A 21,207-nucleotide genomic window follows, 5' to 3' on the forward strand; every position below is an offset into this window, starting at 1 on the left:
GACGACTTAAGGCAACACAGCAGAGGGCTTTAATCGCTGCTAGTTCTCGGATGTCAGCGTGGTGTGTTACGGCTCTAAACGAGCCAGGAGGCACAATTCCACGAGAAACAGCTGCACCTCGTTCTGGCTATCGTGGCTTGTTTTGATTCCCACACGGAGTCATAACACACTGGGATTGTTTCATAGCAGAGTGTCTGCCTGCCTGATGTTGAAGACTTGTGGATTTTGTTAATTCACTTACTTTTCCTCAGTGGTTGTGGTAGAGATCTGCACTCCACTGAGTGCACGTCTCTAGTTTTATATGGATTTATAGGATTCTCCCATAAGGACATTTTTAATTTTCATAATTTTTAACACTTGTTGTAAAATACCTTTTTGACCATGATGGTCCAGTAAAACGGTTAAGCAGACCTCACTCTAATGAAGTTCTTTTTGAGTAAGTGTCTCCTCTGGTTCATTTGCCTCATTAAATTAGTGAGGAGAAACTCGGGGATACATAACCCACTATAAATGAGAAATTAATTTATGAAGCATTACCGTGCTGTTAAATGAAAATAAAAAAAACAATTACATTTATTTCAGCATTTTTGCTGCAGTCATGTGGGACCACAAATGGAAAACACTGACTCATCACTGTCAACATTTTTAAGACCAATGCTGGCCTGATGTGTTTTGCAAACTCATATACTGTATCATTCCCTAGTATTGTTCTGTGAGTCAGTAAAACAAACAGATTGGGCAGCGAGTGGGTCAGACTGATGATAGGTAAACTTTGTTAGTCTGCAGTTTGGTACTGGGCAGGCAGAGTGGGTTTTTCGGCATCTGTTTTCAACAACAAAAAAAAGTTCTCTTCATGCCAAAAACAACACTCATAGAGCATTGAGGGTTACCAAAACAGTTAAGTTGTAAGCTGTAAAATCAAAACAATAAGCTTAAAGACACTATAAAGCTCAGGCGAGAAGTCTGGTGATGTGGCTTCATCACTGCAAGCGACTCCTTTCACATGTTGTTAGTATGAAATATTTATATAAATCTGTTTTTAGTGCTGAAAGTTCACTGTCAACCTTAGAAACAGTGGGAAGAGCAACAGATTTTAAACCAATATGTTTGAGAAGTTCTGAAAGAGATCATCAGAACAATGAAAAAAAGTAACTGTTAGCTACTCAACGGTTACTGAATTAAGTGTGAGATTGTTTTCTCACCTGCTGTTTCCAAAGTTGAGAATTGAATTATTACTCCAGTATGAACATTGTGTTGCATTGTTTCTGAGCATTCACACAGTTTGTAGTTAATTAAAGAAAGAGCATGTCATTCATGTTGCTATCCAAGTGATCTGTCCCAGACTTGTTGCTGCACCAAATCTAAACTACTACTAAAATATTTCTTTACCTGACTTGTTATCAAGGTCAGTGCTTAGAATTAACTTTTCTAACTTATTCAATCTTTGTGGATGGATGGATGGATGGATGGATGGATGGATGGATGGATGGATGGATGGATGGATGGATGGATGGATGGATGGATGGATGGATGGATAGATAGATAGATAGATAGATAGATAGATAGATAGATAGATAGATAGATAGATAGATAGATAGATAGATAGATAGATAGATAGATAGATAGATAGATAGATGCTGTGCTTAAGAACAGTTTTTGAGTATCTGTACTTTCTTTTCTTTTCTAAAATCCAGAAGTACATAAACTGTGAATGCAGTTTTGTGTGTGGTTTGTGTTGTCGAAATGGTGTTCCTGTACTCCTACCTTGCACATGCACTACTCAGAAGAGAGGTCATAAGCAGGTGGCTGTATTTGGTTATGTGGTGTTAGTAATAGCAACAACAGCAAATGAGGATGAAGATTCCCCACCAGGTCATCCATGGACATACATGTTAGAAGTTTTTGAGATGAAGAATGATTCGTATAGTTTTAAATGTTTTTCTCTGTTTACTGCACATCACAGCCTGCAAGAATATAGGCATAGGCAGGCTTTGCATTCAGTGGATCATTTTAGAGTCATTAGTTTCTGTAAATGTACATTAACAATGTACAACAATCAGTTGCAATATAAAAGTACTTTGAATACTTGAGTATTTTTAAAAGCAAGTATTCCAGTAATTTAACTTAAGTAATATTTGACTCAGCAACTTTCACTTGTAATGGGGTAAAATTTGATCAGGAGTATCTATACTTTGATGAAAGTAAAAGAGTTGTGTACTTTGTCACCTTTGTATATATTACAAGCTACATGTGAGAAAAAGTAATAGGCAAAAAATGGAATTAATGAAAAGTCTACCAAAATCAACCAAACATTTGCACCATCATGCACCGTGTTTCTGCATGATATGACTCCAATTGAGCAACTTTACAACACAAGTAGTGTATTACCGAGGGGCGCATCTTCACAGTGAGAATGCTTTGCCGACCCAGGAAAGTACATTTTGTGAGAAACCTGGAGCTCAGCACGCTTTGTTGGATTTATCTGTGTAATTTACTGCTCTTACCTTGTGTTTATCTGGTAAATAGCTATAACTGTAAAAGGTTAGCAAGTCAACACATTTACCGTGCACCTGTGCGCTATTTTTATTCACTGATGCACAGAAAAATACTCCATTACCCCCATATGTGCCCCTTGTTTTCCCCTATAGTGCAAGTCTGAGGATGGAAAGAGCAGGAAAGTAGAAAAGATTTCTTCCATTCTCCCTCCTTCTATTACTCTTTCTCTCCTGGCTTTCCCGTCCTCTTCAGGTCTCATTCGTCTTCATTCTTCTCTAACAACAGGCTGCTCCAGGCTCCCATTACAATTATGTAGTCAACTGGGGATTTGACTTTACAAAAAGGTCCTCTCATGTACCCATAGTAGCTTCACAGTCAGAAAATAGAAAGTAGAGAATCTAAATTGGATTTAATGATAGTTTCCTACTAAGTACTGTAGAGAGTGTGTGTGGGTCTCAGTGTAGAGTGCAGTGTCTCCTCTTCTTAAATCAGTCACCCACAGATAGCAAAACTAGCAAGAGAGACAACCCCTAATGCAATGGATTACCCAATAAGTTGAAAAGAAAACTTCCCATGAAGAAAAACGACAGGATTTTTTATTATTGCACATCAAAGCGATGCAGCGTAGTTGCCATCAGAGTGTCGGTGAGTGTGGAGGCAGTAAATGGACTGAGGTCACACCGGTAATGGGACAGCAGGGTCAAGTGGAGCCACACAGAGAGATGGCAAGTTGTCGAGGAAATGAAAAAAAGACTGGAGATGTTAGGGCCAAACTGGAGAAGGGGACCAAAAAGAAGGAGAGGAGGTCTGACATGAAGAAAAAGAGAGAAAGAGAACTCAAAGGAGACAGTAAGAGAAAGTAGAGAAAGAAAGTATGAGAGGCTGATTGAGGTAAAGGAAAAGGTCCCTTTACGCAGTAGTTTCAAGGCTCACTTGTCTTAGAGGTGAACATTTTATGGCTTTTTCCCTCGACTGCTTCAGTCTGGCTGTCTGACTGTCGGACTGTAGGTGGTAATGCTGCAGCATATAGGCTTGATTTGCTCGGTCAACCATTTAAAAAAAAAAAAAAAAAAGACAAAGTAAAATCAGCATCACCTGGCTTTGGACAGACTGTTGAGGAGGCCCATTAAGTCTGTCTCAGACTGTAATTTTAGAGTAATTTACCTCCAGCTATTTTCCAGCCAAAAAACTACTTCCTCATCACCCCCAATTGTTGTCCAGAAACTTAAAAACACGTCAATGAGACACCCATTTGCCCTTGATGACATGTTCCTGCATTACTATCGACATGGGTGCTGCATTCATTTTAGTCAATCCCGCTGACACCATCCTGAATACTCACCAACACACCAGTGTTGGGCTTGTTACTTAAAAAAATACAGATTTTTTTTAAAAGTAATATTATTATTTAACTTTTTTGTTGTTGTTGTTGAAACCAACATATACTCCCAACTCAAATACTAATGCTTGGTCAGTGGCCCTCAGCATCAATCAAGACACCTTAAGTATGCCTTCCAGTGTCAGCTTTGGACATTCAGGGACAGTGTGTGATTTTATGCTCATTACATACACTGTGCCTTTTCTAAATAAATGTGCGTTCTCACAGGAAATGTACAGATTCTGCTTGTTAAAAGTAAAGCAAGAACACAGGTAAAATATTCATTCAATTCACTGAAATTCGTGAAAATTATTTAAAGTTTTGGTATCATAATTTTTTTGCGTCTGATTAAATAAATGTAATGTAACATACTGGCAAATGTATTTTCTGTAAGTTGACTTTTTACATTATGTAGCTCTAATTTGTATCATTTTAGGGCTGCACGATATATCGTTTTAGCATCAACATTGCAATTTGCAATAGTTGCATCGAAAGACCAGTAATATCAATTTTATGGAAAACTCGCGCATGGTTCTCATTTTCCTTGACTAATACCAGGATGCCAGGACTCTCCTGTGTGTGTGTGTGTGTGTGTGTGTGTGTGTGTGTGTGTGTGTGTGTGTGTGTGTGTGTGTGTGTGTGTGTGTGTGTGTGTAAAATTATGGTAACTGGGCTGCTGAGTGCTGCAAATGCTTTTCTGAAATGGAAATTGTATTATTTGTCCTTGAAAAGTCATGGAAAAGTGTTTGAATTTTGTTGATGAAAATGTGTGGGAACCCTGGTTCACACAGCTGCAACTTTTCCCTCCAATGTTCTGAAATAGTTTCGTCTATTATAATATTTGTCGAAAGTGGATTTTAGACTTGTGACTTTAAACTCGTGTCTCAAGACTTCACTAAACTTGACTTGCTCGCAGCTTTTGGACTCCAAACAAGTCAGAATTTCATCAGCTCAGAGTAGAGATTCCTTAGACAACCATTTGGGCTCAATGGACCATCAGAGAAGGCGAAATACGCATCATCACATCAGTAGGATCAGAGTTAGTTATTCTTTCATATTTTTTTCTTCCTTGTGTCAAGTGGAGCTTTTGATCAATAAGAGAAGCAGGCAGCACTCGACAGCATTTTCCCTTTCAAAACCATTCACACTTTAGCTGAAGCTACGCAGAAAGAAGCAGCTGACGGTTGTCTCTTCATCCCCCCCCCCCTCTCCATTTCACACACTGTGCACGTCCATACACAATCGTTATTATTGCATCTCAGTCTGCAGCATTCCTCAAACCTTCACAGGTATCTACAGTCTGACGGACAATTTCTGAAGCAACCAAACTAATTCCATTACTTTTGATTCGTGTCTGGGAAGCAGATATTGCTCTGCCTGTCTCCTGTTTCTGAAATGCATTTATCGGGGAGAGAGAGAGAGCAGCAGGACAAGGTTAAAGAAATCAGTCACCTTACGTGTCCAGGAGCACTTAAGGCAGAGGTATATCGCATAGAGTAGTCCTAATATCCTCTTCATTTCAAGAAATCCCCAACAGGATTTCTCTCATTTCCTGCCCGTCTCCCTCACTCTGCTAACTTATCACATCTGTCTGTTGGAGGAGTTATCACTTTTATCTTTTTGCTACTCCTCATCGGAGGCGAACTGGCTTTGAAGATTTTATATGCAGCAGACAGGTGCATTGTTGTAAACTCCTCAGCCTCTTATGGGCAGAATAAGCTAATGCAATAAACCCTCCATTAGTTGTGTCTCACTTTCTGACAGATGACATCAGCAGGCTGGCTTTGCTTCATTTTGCAGTTATATATTTCCTTGTTTTAGCATTTTTATTTTTTGATTAATTTTTTTTCATGGTTCACTGGCTTAATTGAATCTTTATTACTGTATTTTGTAAGGATCAAACCGAAATGCTTTAGATTGTGTACTCACATGAAAAATACTGCTTTAGATCTGAAGTCAACATAAAATTTAATGAAAATAAACAGCGATTTAAAATAACAGTATCAATGGAACAAGACAAGGCAAAATAAATCATGTTTGTATCAGAAAATGATATCAGACTGATTGAAAAGGTAAATAAAAACAAAATGAAAATAAAAACAATGTTAAATAACTAATTTCTATGTGAGATTCATCTACTTTTGTTTCATTGAGTCTTTGAAGGAAAATCTACTTTTGATTGATTCTATTCTGTGTCAGGCCAAAAGTATGTGGACACCTCTCGCCTCATTCGTGCCTCAGTGAACCATTATTTTATACAATCAATTAATCTTTCTTGACGCTTATTTTCTAATGTATAGCTTTTATGTCTTAGACGATTAGTCCCTCTCTTGGTTGTTTTGTGAATAAAATACCAGAAAACAGTGAAAAAAATTGATCATAAGGTTATAAGTCCATGGGTGACATCTCTTGTTCGTGTGACCAAGAGATGCAAGAAAAAAAGCGAGATCTTCACATTGGAAAAGTTGGAGACAGAGAATGTTAGCATATTATAATTTATGCTTCTGCAAAGTGATCTAATCCCTATTTGCTATATTTTGATGGCCTTTTTTTGTGTATCTTGATTCAGAAGGGGTCTGCAGTTTGGTTTCAGCAACACATAAAAACTTGGTTAGGGTTAAGAAAAAGATCATGGTTGATGACGTGAGTTAAGTTACACTACAAACAACTCGTGACTATTGACTGATGTGACAAAACAACTCAACGATGACTTGTAGCTCCACACAGGAAGCCTGTCAGACCCATCCACCACCCCTCCACACTAATCATGACATTGGAGTTGTTTGGAAGGGTGTATTGTGTATTGTGCGTTCGTATCTGACCAACCATTGTTTTTTTTAAGCCCTGGTCGTGAAACTAGGCTCGCTTTAGCTTAAAAAAAAAGTTATAAAAAATCAATAATAATAACATTTGCCACTGAATTTTCCTATAATTGACTTACTGGTCAATGTATGAGCTGTTTCAGCAGTAGTCCTCATGGTCTTGTTTACCTTTTGGTCTGGAGCTGTTTGTCACTTGAGCTCAGCTGTTTAGTAACATATGAGTAAAATTATTGCCTCTAATCTTGTCCTGTAAACCACAATTCCTGTCTTAAAGCGGCTGTGCCAGGTTGAGTTTAAAAGCTAGTGTGATGATGCTGGTATTATATGAAACTAGATGACCTAAGGAATCCCATGATGCCAACCATGTCGTGCTAGCTCCCAGGATGGACGTTTCAAACTTACGCTAAATTTTTCAGATGGTAAACAGGCATGGCCATTTCACAGGTGTTTCTTGACCTCTGACCTGTGGATATCTGAATGAAAGTGGGTTTCTGTGGTTACCCATGAGTCTCCTCTTTACACACATGCTCACTTTATGCTAGTCCCATGCAGTTATTTGCAGTCATTTGATTCCTAAACAAGAAAATCTGGTAAGAAATGCTTCACCTTGTCAACATGGACCTCAAAACTGCAAAATATTGGAACTGAAAACAGGTAATTAAAAATGCGATTAATTGCAATTTCAAAAATTGACTGCCATTCTGTTAATTAAAAATCAATAGTGTTATTGAGAATCAGTACAGTATCACAAAACATAAAACCATGATTCTCACGTGTATTGATGTTTTCTTAAACCTCCACAAACTAGGTCGACAAAAACTTATTTCCCAGTTTGGTGTGGACTTCTGCAGAGAGCCCTCTGTGTCTAAATACTTTTGGCCATGTTGTGTACCTTTAAAGTTTGGCTCTCATACATAAAGACAGTCTTCATGACAAAAATCAGAAATTTGCGGGGTAAAATCAGTACAGTAGTATCTGTGAAAATTACTACAGAGCTTGGGTGATGAGTTGGCAGATTCTCACCATTAAATACTGCATTAGTCATCTTCTGTGACCTCCCGCCCACCCTGTCTGATGATGTGACCTCTTCTTCTTCTTCCCACGCCCAGAAAGCCAGACTGGCCAGGATAAGAATATCCAAGTCAGGCAGCGCCAACGCCTTCCTCCAGAGCAAACACAACGGACTGCTGAACGAGCTGCTGGAGCTGACGGTGAGAACGACCTCTGACCCTCTGAACACTCAGATCCACCAACAGCAAAGTGGGCACGATGATTACTGGGAAGTCATTTCAAATGTGTTCATTACGAATGACATGAAATGTCAGCAGATTATGAGTCCATATGGGAGATTAATCATATTGTTCCTTGTCAAACACCCATCTACTAATTATTTCAGTTCACTGCAACTCAATAGCTTAGAAGCAGCAACCTTACATCTGCAGTATAAACACACCACACACACACACACACACACAGACACAAAATGACAAACATTACTGCTATAATTAAGCAAAGGACAATTTGGAAGTCATTTAGAGGCTATAAAAGAGCAGCAGAAGTTGGAGTCATTACGTTCTGGTTGTCATACAGGGCAGGAGTGATAGCAGAGGAGTTATGCCAATAATCCCCCATGCTGGCGTTATCAGTGTAATCACACAAAGTACTTTTCTTAGTTGTCTTTTAGTCCTCGACTCGATTTAATCCACGTCTGTAAAACCGGCAAAGTCAGACAACAGAGGTTGTTTTCACTTTGCTTTGCTTGTTGTGTCGCTCTTGGTGATAATTAGATGGTTGGTGCATTAAAAAAAAGAGGCTGCAGCAAACTTCAAAACTGCAGCAGTGAACAATGAGGCAGCGGAGGACATTTACATTCCCCACTCACCCAGACTCCTGTTACTACAAACAGTACAAAATGTTTCTGTTTTTCCTCCTTTCTTTGATAACAGACAACTGCAGTGTTGTTATGTTCTAATCTTTTGTCACACAATACCTTAAACCTGAAATAACAGATTTTTGTGGCGACTGAGGGTCAGCAAAGACTTGTATATCCAGCAGACACAGAGCAACATTGCCATTTATTTCATGTCATGTTTGTGACAACTTATTCACTATATAGTATTCACTATCATTTTATCTCTGTTTTTGGTTCCTACCGACCAGAGAAATATATCCGACTCTTTAGCTGCTAAAGGCCCTCTTTCTTCCCCGTCGTTGACTTTGTGTGTCTGCTGTCTGTTGCTAAGTAGGCACTGTGCATGTATTGTGGTTGCTTTGAAGAAATAGTTAAACATTTTTAGAGGCATGCTTATTTGCTTTCTTGCTGAGAATTAGATGAGATCATTACCGCTCTCATGTCTGTGTGTAAGTATAGAACCAAAGCTGTAACATACAGACAGGAAACAGGGGGACACAGCTAGCATGGAGTTCAAACATGTGGACATTCAGGCGTCTACCAGCACCTTTTACCAGCTCACTAAGCAACACATTATATGTTATTACTTTGATTTCTGGGTAAATGTAACTAGAGACCATTTTGCAATAGGAGCACTCTGGCTGCATTACAGCTATCTCTGACTTTAAACAAATGTGGGGTCACTTATGTAAAGAGTGTGTACTTAAGTCAGCATTCGGGCTGTATTTGACTCAGAATTATGCCAGTCGAATCTTATTTGGCTGTTCAATACAAATATTCTACGGTGCGTTTTGTTTTCCATCCAACATTTTAAAGTCTGAACGGGCTCAGTTGGAGGTTCAGTGTCACAGTGGCACTCAGGTAATTTTTTGCTGACACTAAAACTCAAACAAAAACCAAAGACTATCGTATTAGCTTTCTATGGGTTGTAAATTCACAGCTTCTTCACCTTACAGTTTGGTCTCTCTCTCCCTCTGTGCCGCTGCCTGCCTGTCTGCATCTGCAAAAAGTAGCGTGAAAGTCAAGAGCACTCACTCTGACGCAAATCTAGGGACCAAAACGTCCCCAGAAGTACAATGCACGGAAAAAAAAAACACAACGGCTCGACTTCAAGCAATCTCAGCCAACCGAGGGTCTCCCTGACTGATGATTCAAGCCTCTGACATTCATGGTGCAGCCCTACTGAGCATAGAACCAAATTTTGTCATTTCTGTTATTTCTGTTTGTGTGTGGATTAAAAAAAATTGGAAAAATGTGTAAATTTATAGATTTCAGAGGTAAAAAATTTAAGCTAGATTTCTGATTTGCAAAGCTATTCTCCTTTTGGCTCTTTCTCCACACTGAACTTTACATACAGACATGAGGTATTAATCTACTCATCTAACAGCAAGAAAGCAATAACTGTATTTCCAAACACGTCTAACTATTCATGTAAATTACATGTCCTTCTCTTTAGTCCCACTTGCAGACATCAACCCGAATTCTACTTTTTAAAGTAAGCACCCTCCACCATGTTCTTCTCGTCCATTCTTATTTTTGTTAACTCCTCACCCACCATAGAAAAATGTTTTTGATAATGCATGAGCAAATTGGCTTTATTCTTTCCATATAGTCCATCAGTCTTGCTTTCAGTGACACACTCCCCTCCTTGCAGATGGTTACTAAAATGCATTTGGATCTAATCGAGTCCAGTGTGAAAGCTCATGGCTGTCTGGAAGTGGTTAGAATTATCATATAAATGCCATCTGTGAGTGCCGAGCGACCAACATCCCTCTGCGTGTGTGTGATGAGGCTGCCAGAGTCCTGCCGCATCAAATTACGGTGGTGTCACTGCTGTCAGTCAGTCAGAAGCGCTGCGTGGGTCCGGGCTTGGAGTGAGTGGCGATATATGACAAAATGACTGCTTTTCTCACAACCTATAGTTAGATTAGAAGTTCTGGTCTGCTGGTCTTTTTCAGCTTCCCCTGAAGGCTTTTTAATTTTCTGACAGCCATTTATTTGTTACCCAGATCACAGGCTCATTATTGTAGAGGGTGATTTATTGATAATCCTGTCAAGTTTTATTATAACCCTTCACTGAAGGCCTTACAGCTGTATCCCTTTAGGTGCTCTTAATTTAATTATCACTTTTCACTTTAGAGTGACAGGATTTGTTCCGATTTGCCCCGACGGTTAATGCTAAATTACTGCCCACGTCACTGACTTTTCGTAGTGATTGTGATCCAGTGATTCAAACAGGCCTCAGTCAGATCGAGGGATTTGCAATCACGCTGTTTCCGTGCCAATAAAGTGCTGCAGGAATGGGTCCTAAAACTAACAAAATGAGCTAGCATTATAGTCAGTGGATTTTTGAATGGAATTTTTTTTGAAGTCTTTACATTTCTTAAAAAAAGACAGTAGCTAAATAAGAGTACAGCACATCATCACGCCAAACTCGGCTTTAAAGCCTCGTCGTGGAAGCTAAATTTAAGTGATGTGACTGCAGTGTACTTCATTTATAGCCTAATGTCAGCTTTTTGCTTTTGGATATTTTATTTATACCTCAAAAGTCAGAAAATCAGTGTTTACTTGTGAAGATTAGCTCGCAGAACCAAAACGCAAAAAGCATCATAAACTTTGTCACCGAATTTCTTTTCTGCAATAGTCCAGAATCCAAATGGAAAAATCCCATTGGCTTATTGATTAGGGATCTAAGACGGCACTAACTTCTGCATCATCCTACAAAGAAAAGTCCCTGCAGCACTCGTTGGAGGAGGCGTTGGAGACAGCGGTGGTCTGTGAAGCCACTAAATACATCGCATTCATATTACTATATAACCTATCTATTCAGTTCTGCTGTTTTTTAAATGTCTTCGCTGTGTCCCACAGTTGGTCTCACTTGACTATGCTACACTGCCCCATGATTAGTGGTACTGCTCCATTTTGTCCATATTCTTAAGCACAAATATGTATGGACAGTACAGACAGAAAGCTCCATCTATGTCTGTAAACACATTTAACATTCAGCATAAATGAGCCTTTAGGCAGAACTGTCTGGTATCTGGTTGATCTAACACTTCAAACAATACCCCTCATTTGTAAAATTCAAGACACATTTACAAAGCCAGAATTACCGCCCTACAGTTATATGCCTCCGTGCACCTGTCAAGTTTCTCTTGCGGTTTACATCTATTCCTCTGAAAACCAAGTTGCTTCTCAAACATTTTTGCCCCCGGGAGAACAGAAGATCTATACAACAGCACAGTTTCAAGGTGGGCACCCAAGATTAGTGTTACCAAATCAGTATCTGACCAAATGTCTCCCCTTCTGTTCCTGACTTTTGACAATGACCTTTGACCTATGACCACCAAACTGTAATCAGTTCAATGTTGCGTCCAAGTAAATTGTACCAGATTTGAAGGAATTTCCTCAAGGTGTGATCATGTGAATGGGACAGAGGGACAGAAAAACCAAAAACACAATGCCTCCAGCTAGAGACTAAAAGTCTGATAGAAATGTATCGAAAATGTGCTTAACAAATTATAACAACCACTTTAACAATTTTGCATGTAAAGACTTCAGCAATTGACTAAAGCCTGGATGTTTTGAGAGATAAAACTATTCAATAGAAAATCAGTATAATGCATTTTGATCAACATGACATAAACCATTGATAGGACAGGAAAAAATAGACTATTGTATCATTTGCATGGATGTGCCAAAGCATTTGCAATTTGTTCAAAAGAATGAGAAATTGGTTATGATGTGCACAACTGACTAGATGATCTGAAGGCTGCAGTTTTGAGGATTTCAATTCTTGTTTGAGAAATGTCCAAAACAACTGACAAGAAACCTCTGTGACGTTAACATGTTCAGGGTCACATTTCAGAAGGACTATCAAATCAGATTCTTTCTTGACATGAAAATAACCTTGAGCTTTGAGACATATTTCAGTGTCTATATAAGTCTTTATTATAGGGCCTGTGCCACAGGGCAGATCCACACATTGAGACATCAGAAGGCGTAGTTTTCTCTTGCCCACATCACAGTATTGTTCATGTGTCTGGAATCTGAATGAGAGTCCTTGGGCTGGATCGCCACCCACCCAAATCCTCTGAGTAACAATGTGCGCTGTGGGGAGGGAATTAATTTGTTTTCAGTTTTCATGTTTTTTGGCAATTGTGATTACTTTGAGACTAAGCTATATTGGAGCCGGAGCTTTGAAACCAAGTCCCGTTTGGAGAAATACCAAAAAATGGTTCCATAAGTTTTTCTGTTTCTGTTTTCCTCAGCTCTCTGTTTTTCCTCTTTCTGAAGCTTCATACATCAATAACTGTTCAGCTGCCTGGAGCCTCGCATGACGCTCAGTGGTACCTACTTAGATAATTAAGTAAGAGAGCTGGCAACAACACAGTTTTTTATTAGTTCAATAAACTGAAAAGGGGAGTTATTTTGCAGCATGCTTACACAAGGAAACAAACTAAAGGCAATTACAGTATTAACAGCACAAAAGATGCACAATGGAGACAATTAATTATAAACAAACCATTTGCCAAGGCTGAGGGATCAATTCACATCCAGCAGAAATTTGGTCCACTATGTAACTAATTGGCTAGCAAGTTTTTTGAAAGCAAACAGCAGGAGTTGTTGGCTACCTGCTCATAATGGAAATGAGAGAAATCAACAAACACAAACCAAAATAGTCCAGTTTAAAATGGGAGACACGAAGCAGAATAACAGAGTCACATCTGACATTTCATTACTGACGACAAAGTTCATATCAAAGAGTCATTTTGTGGACAGAGTGAGAAGTTTTCATGAGTGACGAGGATATACCAACAATGTAATTTTTCAACATTCATCAATTTTGTGTGTGTGTGTGTGTGTGTGTGTGTGTGTGTGTGTGTTTTTGTGTGTCTTACTAAGGATACAGAAGAGGATGAGCAGAAGCTGAATAAGTCCACCTCTCTGTTAGAGAGCCAACACCACCACCTACTGCACTGTCTGGAGAAAACCACTGTGAGTACACTCGAAACACGTCTTTACCTTTGACTCCAACACTTAAAGCTTTAAAAATCTGCCACCTACTCAATTAGGTTAAAGAAATGTGTTATTTGCCATTTAAGTATTAAATCATGATAATAATGTTTTCTACCAGTGGAAAAAAACTAACAAAAAAGAATCTTTGCTTTGTTTTCCTTTGGGGATACTATTTGCAGTTGACAAAAGGTAATAATCACAATATATTTTACTGCAATACTCAGCATATCACAACATTGTATTGTGACGTAAGAATGAAGATAATAGTGCATCCGCCCTGGCTCGCTACTGTGGGTAGGTACAATCAATTAATGTCAAACTCTGTAGAATGTAATGTAGGCTATATCAGGGTTGATTGTTTTTGTTTGTGTAAAATGTCGTAAAAAATGTCCTTTAAAAAGTCATTGTGTCACAAATAATCATAGTATGTCATGAAAAGTTATAGTTTTGTATGTTATACAAAGTCATAGTAAAGTATGTCAACAAAAGAAAAGGTTATTGTATGGGAAACTGCACACACAACCCACAAAAAAATCTGAATTCTTTAGCTCTGAAGTCTTCTAGAGCAAATCTTAAGGAGTCATCGGGGAGTTGTATTGCTGTTTAAGATGTCTAATGCGCTGACAGTAATGTTTTCCCTCCCGCCGTCTCATCTGTGCCTAAGTGTCAGCTGGAATGCAGATTCTTGTCAAAAAGTTCCAATTTGACACTTTTCAATAGACATTTTATTTAAGTTATATCTCAAGTCTGCACACAGTGATGTGAGTGATTTGGATGTTCTGTTTCTCAGTGTAATCTGACGTGTAGAATTTTTATTTACAAAAGGTTTTAGTGTTAAAACCCACTTGTTTATATTAAGCAGTACCACCATCTCTGCTCTCCAGTCAGCAAATACACAGAGTTTGTGAATGGTCACGCTTTGGTGTGTGTATTTCTAAAATTAGAAATTATATATCATTTAGTCTTTTATTCACTTAACATGCTGTTTAACTCACTGTGCCAGTCCCTCCCTGCCTGTCTAAACCACCACCCTGTTTCATCTCTCCAGGCTCATGAGTTTGTGGACGAGCAGATGTACGAGCAGAACTGTTTAGAGACGGCGCTACAGACCTACCCCTCACGCAGCCCCTCGATATCCAGCCTGGACAGCTCTGTGGGTACCTGCTGTGGCCGCCGGGTGAGGAGAAACACTCCTCTGCCCAATGCCAGCCTGCCCTCCAGCCACCCCGATCCAACACGCCAGAGCCCCCTGCAGGAGCTCAGTGCCATCCACATACAGTGTGGTGACCCACCGTCACACACCGCCAGGTAAAAGGACAGAAACACACAGCAGCACTTCCATGGTGTTTGCTACACTTTGCCAACTAACCTGAGGGTAAAATAGTTTACAAATTAGCACTTGACAATTACACTATGACATTTTGCTGACATTTTTGACGGCATAGTCAAGTCAAGTCAATTTTATTTTTAGAGCCCATTATCACAAAACATGGTTTGCCTCAGAGGACTTTACAGTGTACGACATCCCTCTGCCCTTAGACCCTCACATCAAGGAAAAACTCCCGAAAAAAAGAACCTCTGTAACGCGAGAAAAAAAAAGAAAGGAAACCTCAGGAAGAGCAGTAGAGGATGATGAGGGATCCCTCTTCCAGGATGGACAGACGTGCAATAGATATCGTAAATAACAAATGAAATACAATGATGTCAAAAAGGAAAGAAAAAGAGAGAGGGGGAGAGAGGCACAAACTATACTATATTGTTTTTGTGATGCTTTTGTGAAATTTTTGACAACATACTATAAAATGACGTTTTGGTGACCTTTTTGACAACATACTATACTATGATGTTTTAATGACATCTTTGTGATATTTTCAACAACATATATGTACTACACTGATGTTTCAGTCACATTTTTGACATCATATTATACCATGAAATTTTGATGACGCTCTGATGACCTTTTTAACGACATGACGTGATGACATTTTTGACTACATAATATACTATGATGTTTTTGTGACCATTTTGACGACATACTATACTGTGAAGTTGTGGTGACATATTTGACGCCATACTGTAATATGACATTTTGGTTACATTTTTGATGACATACTATACTTTGACGTTTTTGACACACGTTCGACGCCATGCTATGCTATGACATTCTGATGACCTTTCAGACATCATACTATAATATGACGTGATGACATTTCTGACAACATACCATACTATTCTGACGTTTTGGTGACATTTTTCATGACATACTATACTCTGAAATTTTGATGACATACCATACTAAGACGTTTTTGTGACCTTTTTGACGACATACTATACAGGTACGTTTTGCCATCGTTTTTGACAGCATACTATAATATGAGGTTGTGATGACTTTTTTTCTTGTTTTTTGACAGGCTTAGCCATGCCTTTTTTATATATTATACCATGACTTATTCTGGACATACTTTTTTGACATACTATACTATGACTTTCCATATATATTATACTAACTTTTTTTTAGATCCATTACTATGACTTTTTTTTTAACACTACCATACCTCAACATCCTACACTGACTTTTTTTATAGAACTTTTTCCAACATGCTTTACAATGACTTTTCTTCACATTTTATACTTAGATGTCTTTTTTAGACATGCAATAATAGGACTTTTTCAGTATGTTATACTATGAGTTTTGCAGATTCATACAACTACAAGACAGTAATTCAAGTTGTAACATAATTCTGTGTTTACAACTCTGACTTATGATTGATTGAATGAACATTATAAAATCGATATTGTCTCACTTACCCACTCTATTTTTCTACTCCTCTAGTCGTTCAAACCTCAACCTGAAAACCGATGAAAGCAGCAGGATCAACTGCAAGGGCGGCCGAATCACCACAGCAATCATCAGCCTGCCATCGCCCCCCGCTTTGACGCCTGATGCCGATGGCCTCCGTGGGCCCCCACACAGGAGGCCGCCCCTACCCCCGGGTCACCCGCCAACTCCAAGCATCCAGACCACAACAAGCTCAGCAGGCACCAACATAGTCAAAGTCTCTGCTCTGTGACTGTCTGGGTGACGGATGTAACTCAGCCCAGCAGGAGGGAAAAAGGAGAAGAGAAGGAGGCGAGGCAGGTTAGACTACCTTTATAAGACACACCATGTCCCGTCTCACAGGGTCAACAAGAAGAGCGCTGTACTCAAGAGGAGTTTTAGAGAAGACAGATGATGTGGAGACATTACTGAGGTAGAAGATTGTAGATATGTGAATGGAGAGTCACACGCTCGTCATGTCGTGTATGTACTGTAGATACGGACAGAGTCGCTGCATTTCTAATAGTTTTTAACAGCAGTACAGATGTTTCACAGCAGGTACTGTAGAAAAGATTGAAAGACATTGTGCTATTAGCATATCCGTACTTCTACAGATGCTGTCAACGTACAACAAATTCACAGTAAATTTAACGTGAATTCACAGTGAAATAGTGAAAAGGCTATTTTGTTGACTTTAAACGTGTTTGAGAAAAGCTGAAGAAAAGTGGTGACCGTGTTTACTTGAATTTGATTGGTCTCGTTTGTGTTACGTGTTGTTTGTCTTAAGTACTTTGAGGAAAAAAAACTACAAAAAAACGTTTGAGTTTTCTTTACAGCATCATTTGAAAAATCACAGAACCTACGATGCTGCTAATATCGTATTGCTGAAATGTGAGTTTGATGTGCCAGACACCGCAAAGTGTTTTTTTGTTGTTGTTGTTGTTGTTGTTTAAAATAGTATCAATTTGAGTCAAACCAAAATGTGTTTTTTAGTTGCGTCATGTTTAAAGTAAAAACAGATAACTTTTCAAGCGTTTCCCACCTAGCATATCCAAGATGTATTATTGTTAGAATTACTGTTGCAAAGATAACTAGATTTTGTTTTGTTTTCCGCAACGCCTAATCAAGACTGTCATTGCCCAAAGTACGACCACATGGGTCATCCGTACAAGCAGCAAATACAACCAGTATTTATGTTTATTGTTAAGCGGCAACCTCTAATGGCTCACAGTAATTATGATGGAAGCAAAGCAGGATGTCAGGCAGCATAGTATATAGAGTAACAAAGTCTGGGAAGGCTGAGAGGATAATTAAGAGTGGTTAAAAACTCGTAGAGTGTGGTAGGCTGCAATGTGTGGTCCGCCTGTCAAACTGTTTACAAGGTCAATTAAGAACTCTGAAGCATTAAGTAATAATCTAAAAAACAATATGTTGAAATAAGTGTCTGTTAAGTCACTCCAGTATCTATCCCCAGATGAGGTTACACTGTGGGAATTGAGCCTATGGCTCACTGATAAAAACCCTCTCATTTGGGTATGACAAACTGGGAGTCTGTGGTGACATTCTCCAGAAAAATGCAAGTTTTTGACAGCTTGTCACGTGTGTTATGGTTACCTATATCAAACAGACAATGTGTTCATTTGTCTTTATTGTTTTTCTAAAGCAGAAACCGCAGTTAAACTTCATGTGTTTATTGATCATGAAGCACCAAGTGAAATTGTTTTAGATATGTTGGAATAATTTGTGTTGCATTCCTGTGTTTTGTCAGGTTTTGAAACCGAGGTGAACGTATTTGTGCCAAGATGGTCACTTTTCCGTCCTCTGTAAGAACAACACAGTAGTAGTAGTACTCTTTATGCTGCTATATAAAACATTACAAACTTTTCATATAAATTTTCCTTTCACTGTTAATGCTGAAAATAATGAGCCTCTGCTCCGTCGTGGTGTTCGTAACTTGAATCTTGGTTGACGCAGTATCTACATAATTGACCTAATGCAAAGCCAGGCCTTTGAATGCCGTGCGCCAGTCACATTTCGTGCAGATACACTATGCACTCAAGAATCCTGCTCTTACACCTCCATAGTGAAGCATCAGAAATTTAGATTTTCCTGTTTTTTGTTTTTTTATAACTTTAAATATGGTCAAATGTGGTAAATGCAACACTAGGCGCATTTCCATTAACCCTCAAATTGCGCGAAATTAAATTGCGAATACAGAAGACTGTAGGCCTAATGGAAACACATCAGTTTCGGAAAAACTCATGTTTATCGCAAAAAAATAATTGCGCTCGCATGAGGTGGTATTTCAGATGATTCGAAAAAGGCATATTTCACAAAATTGCAATGGAAACACTTTATTGGCTTTTATAGCTCATGATGTGTAACCCAAAGAGGAAGAAAAAGCACAACAAAGTCTAATGACATTCTACAAAACATGACTTGGTATGTGTGGATGGAGGAAAAGACCGAGATCTTCTTAATTTTTATATGAGACAAAGAAATTAGGGCGATATTAGATTGGTTTTATTGATCGGCTGCAACAGAAATAAACCTGCCAATGTTTTGGACATCCATTGCCATGGTTATTGTAATGTTATCGCGAGAGGAAAGTCGCGACAGGTCAATAGGGCTTTTACAGTATCATAGATCACCACCATGCTTCAAAAACAGAAAGTACTTCTTTCACATTGTAGTATGATTACTTGTTGTTAATTTATAATGGATTTGACATCAAAAGGCATTGTGGGGGACACTTTTTTAAAAAGTCTTGGCATTGCTGTTTGTGTTGTTTCTTATATTTTTATCCTTTTGAACTGAGCTTTTCTGTATGTTTGCTGTGTTTACAGTATTCTGTCAGTTTATTATAACAGCTTTGAAGTGTCAGATGAGAATTAAAATCTGCCACAACAATATCAGAAGTGGAAGTGTTTATTTATCTTCAGTTATCTAATATCTTTTCAGTTTCACTCATGTTTGGTTTTTTTTGTAATTCAACATCAAGCACAGTTTTAGCATTAAATAGCTTGCCAAGACACGTCAAGGCATAGGATTTTGCAAAAACACCATAATATAGCGTGACGGAAAGACGACCAAAATTTCCATACTATAATATGGTGAAAAATGTCAAAATATGACATGTCCTAGAAACAGCGTAAAACACCTAAACAACATAAAATTATGTGCCAAGACAGACCATAGCATAGAATGTTGCAAAAACGGCCAAAAACACCATAATATGGCATGTTGAAAAAATAACCCAAAAAGCAGGGCTATAGTATGGCAAACATTTAAAAAAAATAAGATGTCCCAAAAAAGCTGAAAACCGCATGAAATAGTGTACGAACACATACCATGGCATAGAATGTTGCATAAATACCCAAAACACCATAATATGGCATGTTGAAAAATGACCCAAAAAGCAATACTATAGTATGGCAAAAATGTGATACTACATAAAGAGCTGAAACCACCTCAAAACAACATAAAATAGCGTGCTGAAACACGCCGTAGCATTAAAACGTGGAAAAATGGCCAAAAAAAACATAATTTTGAATGTCGAAAAAATGACCAAAGAAGCAAGGCTATAGTATGGCAAAAATGTCAAAAGTGACATGTCACAAAAACAGCTTTAAACACCTCAAACAGGATAAAATAGCGTGCCGTAACACGCCATAGCATTAAAACATGCAAAAATGGCCAAAAACACCATAATTTTGAATGTCAAAAAAATGACCAAAGAAGCAAGGCTATAGTATGGCAAAAATGTCAAAAAGTGACGTGTCACAAAAACAGCTTTAAACACCTCAAAACAGCATAAAATAGCGTGCTAAAACACGTTGTAGCATTAAAACGTGTAAAAATGGCCAAAAACACCATCATTTTGAATGTCGAAAAAATGACCAAAGAAGCAAGGCTATAGTATGGCAAAAATGTCAAAAAGTGACATGTCACAAAAACAGCTTTGAACACCTCAAAACAGCATAAAATAGCGTGCTGAGACACGCCATAGCATTAAAACATGCAAAAATGGCCAAAAACACCATCATTTTGAATGTCGAAAAAATGACCAAAGAAGCAAGGCTATAGTATGGCAAAAATGTCCAAAAGTGACATATCACAAAAACAGCTTTAAACACCTCAAAACAGCATAAAATAGCGTGCTGAAACACACCGTAGCATTAAAAAATGCAAATAATGGCCAAAAACACCATAGTTTTGAATGTCGAAAAAATGACCAAAGAAGCAAGGCTATAGTATGGCAAAAATGTCAAAAAGTGACATATCACAAAAACAGCTTTAAACACCTCAAAACAGCATAAAATAGCGTGCTGAAACACACCGTAGCATTAAAACGTGCAAAAATGGCCAAAAACACCATAATTTTGAATGTCAAAAAATGACCAAAGAAGCAAGGCTATAGTATGGCAAAATGTCAAAAGTGACATGTCACAAAAACAGCTTTAAACACCTCAAAACAGCATAAAATAGCGTGCTGAAACACGCCGTAGCATTAAAACGTGCAAAAATGGCCAAAAACACCATCATTTTGAATGTCGAAAAAATGACCAAAGAAGCAAGGCTATAGTATGGCAAAAATGTCCAAAAGTCACGTGTCACAAAAACAGCTTTAAACACCTCAAAACAGGATAAAATAGCGTGCTAAAACACGTTGTAGCATTAAAAATGCAAAATGGCCAAAAACACCATCATTTTGAATGTCGAAAAAATGACCAAAGAAGCAAGGCTATAGTATGGCAAAAAT

The 21,207-nt window shown here is 38.4% G+C and overlaps 1 protein-coding gene across 2 annotated transcripts in view; it reads left to right on the forward strand.

Annotated features, from left to right (window-relative positions):
* Positions 1-19,342, forward strand: part of LOC121951744 (A-type voltage-gated potassium channel KCND3-like) — a 166,822-nt gene extending 147,480 nt beyond the window's left edge. For both annotated transcript variants that reach the window (XM_088088675.1, XM_042498201.2), the window contains 4 exons: positions 7,806-7,907; positions 13,514-13,606; positions 14,676-14,935; positions 16,461-19,342. In XM_088088675.1, coding sequence (XP_087944801.1) covers positions 7,806-7,907; positions 13,514-13,606; positions 14,676-14,935; positions 16,461-16,698 — 693 coding nt within the window. In that variant the 3' untranslated portion in view covers positions 16,699-19,342. The remainder of the gene's footprint in view (positions 1-7,805; positions 7,908-13,513; positions 13,607-14,675; positions 14,936-16,460) is intronic.
* The last annotated feature ends 1,865 nt before the right edge of the window (positions 19,343-21,207 follow it).

The sequence above is a fragment of the Plectropomus leopardus genome, chromosome 2, assembly GCF_026936395.1.
Source record: "Plectropomus leopardus strain MGB_pleo_1.0 chromosome 2, ASM2693639v1, whole genome shotgun sequence".
Lineage (NCBI taxonomy): Eukaryota > Metazoa > Chordata > Actinopteri > Perciformes > Serranidae > Plectropomus > Plectropomus leopardus.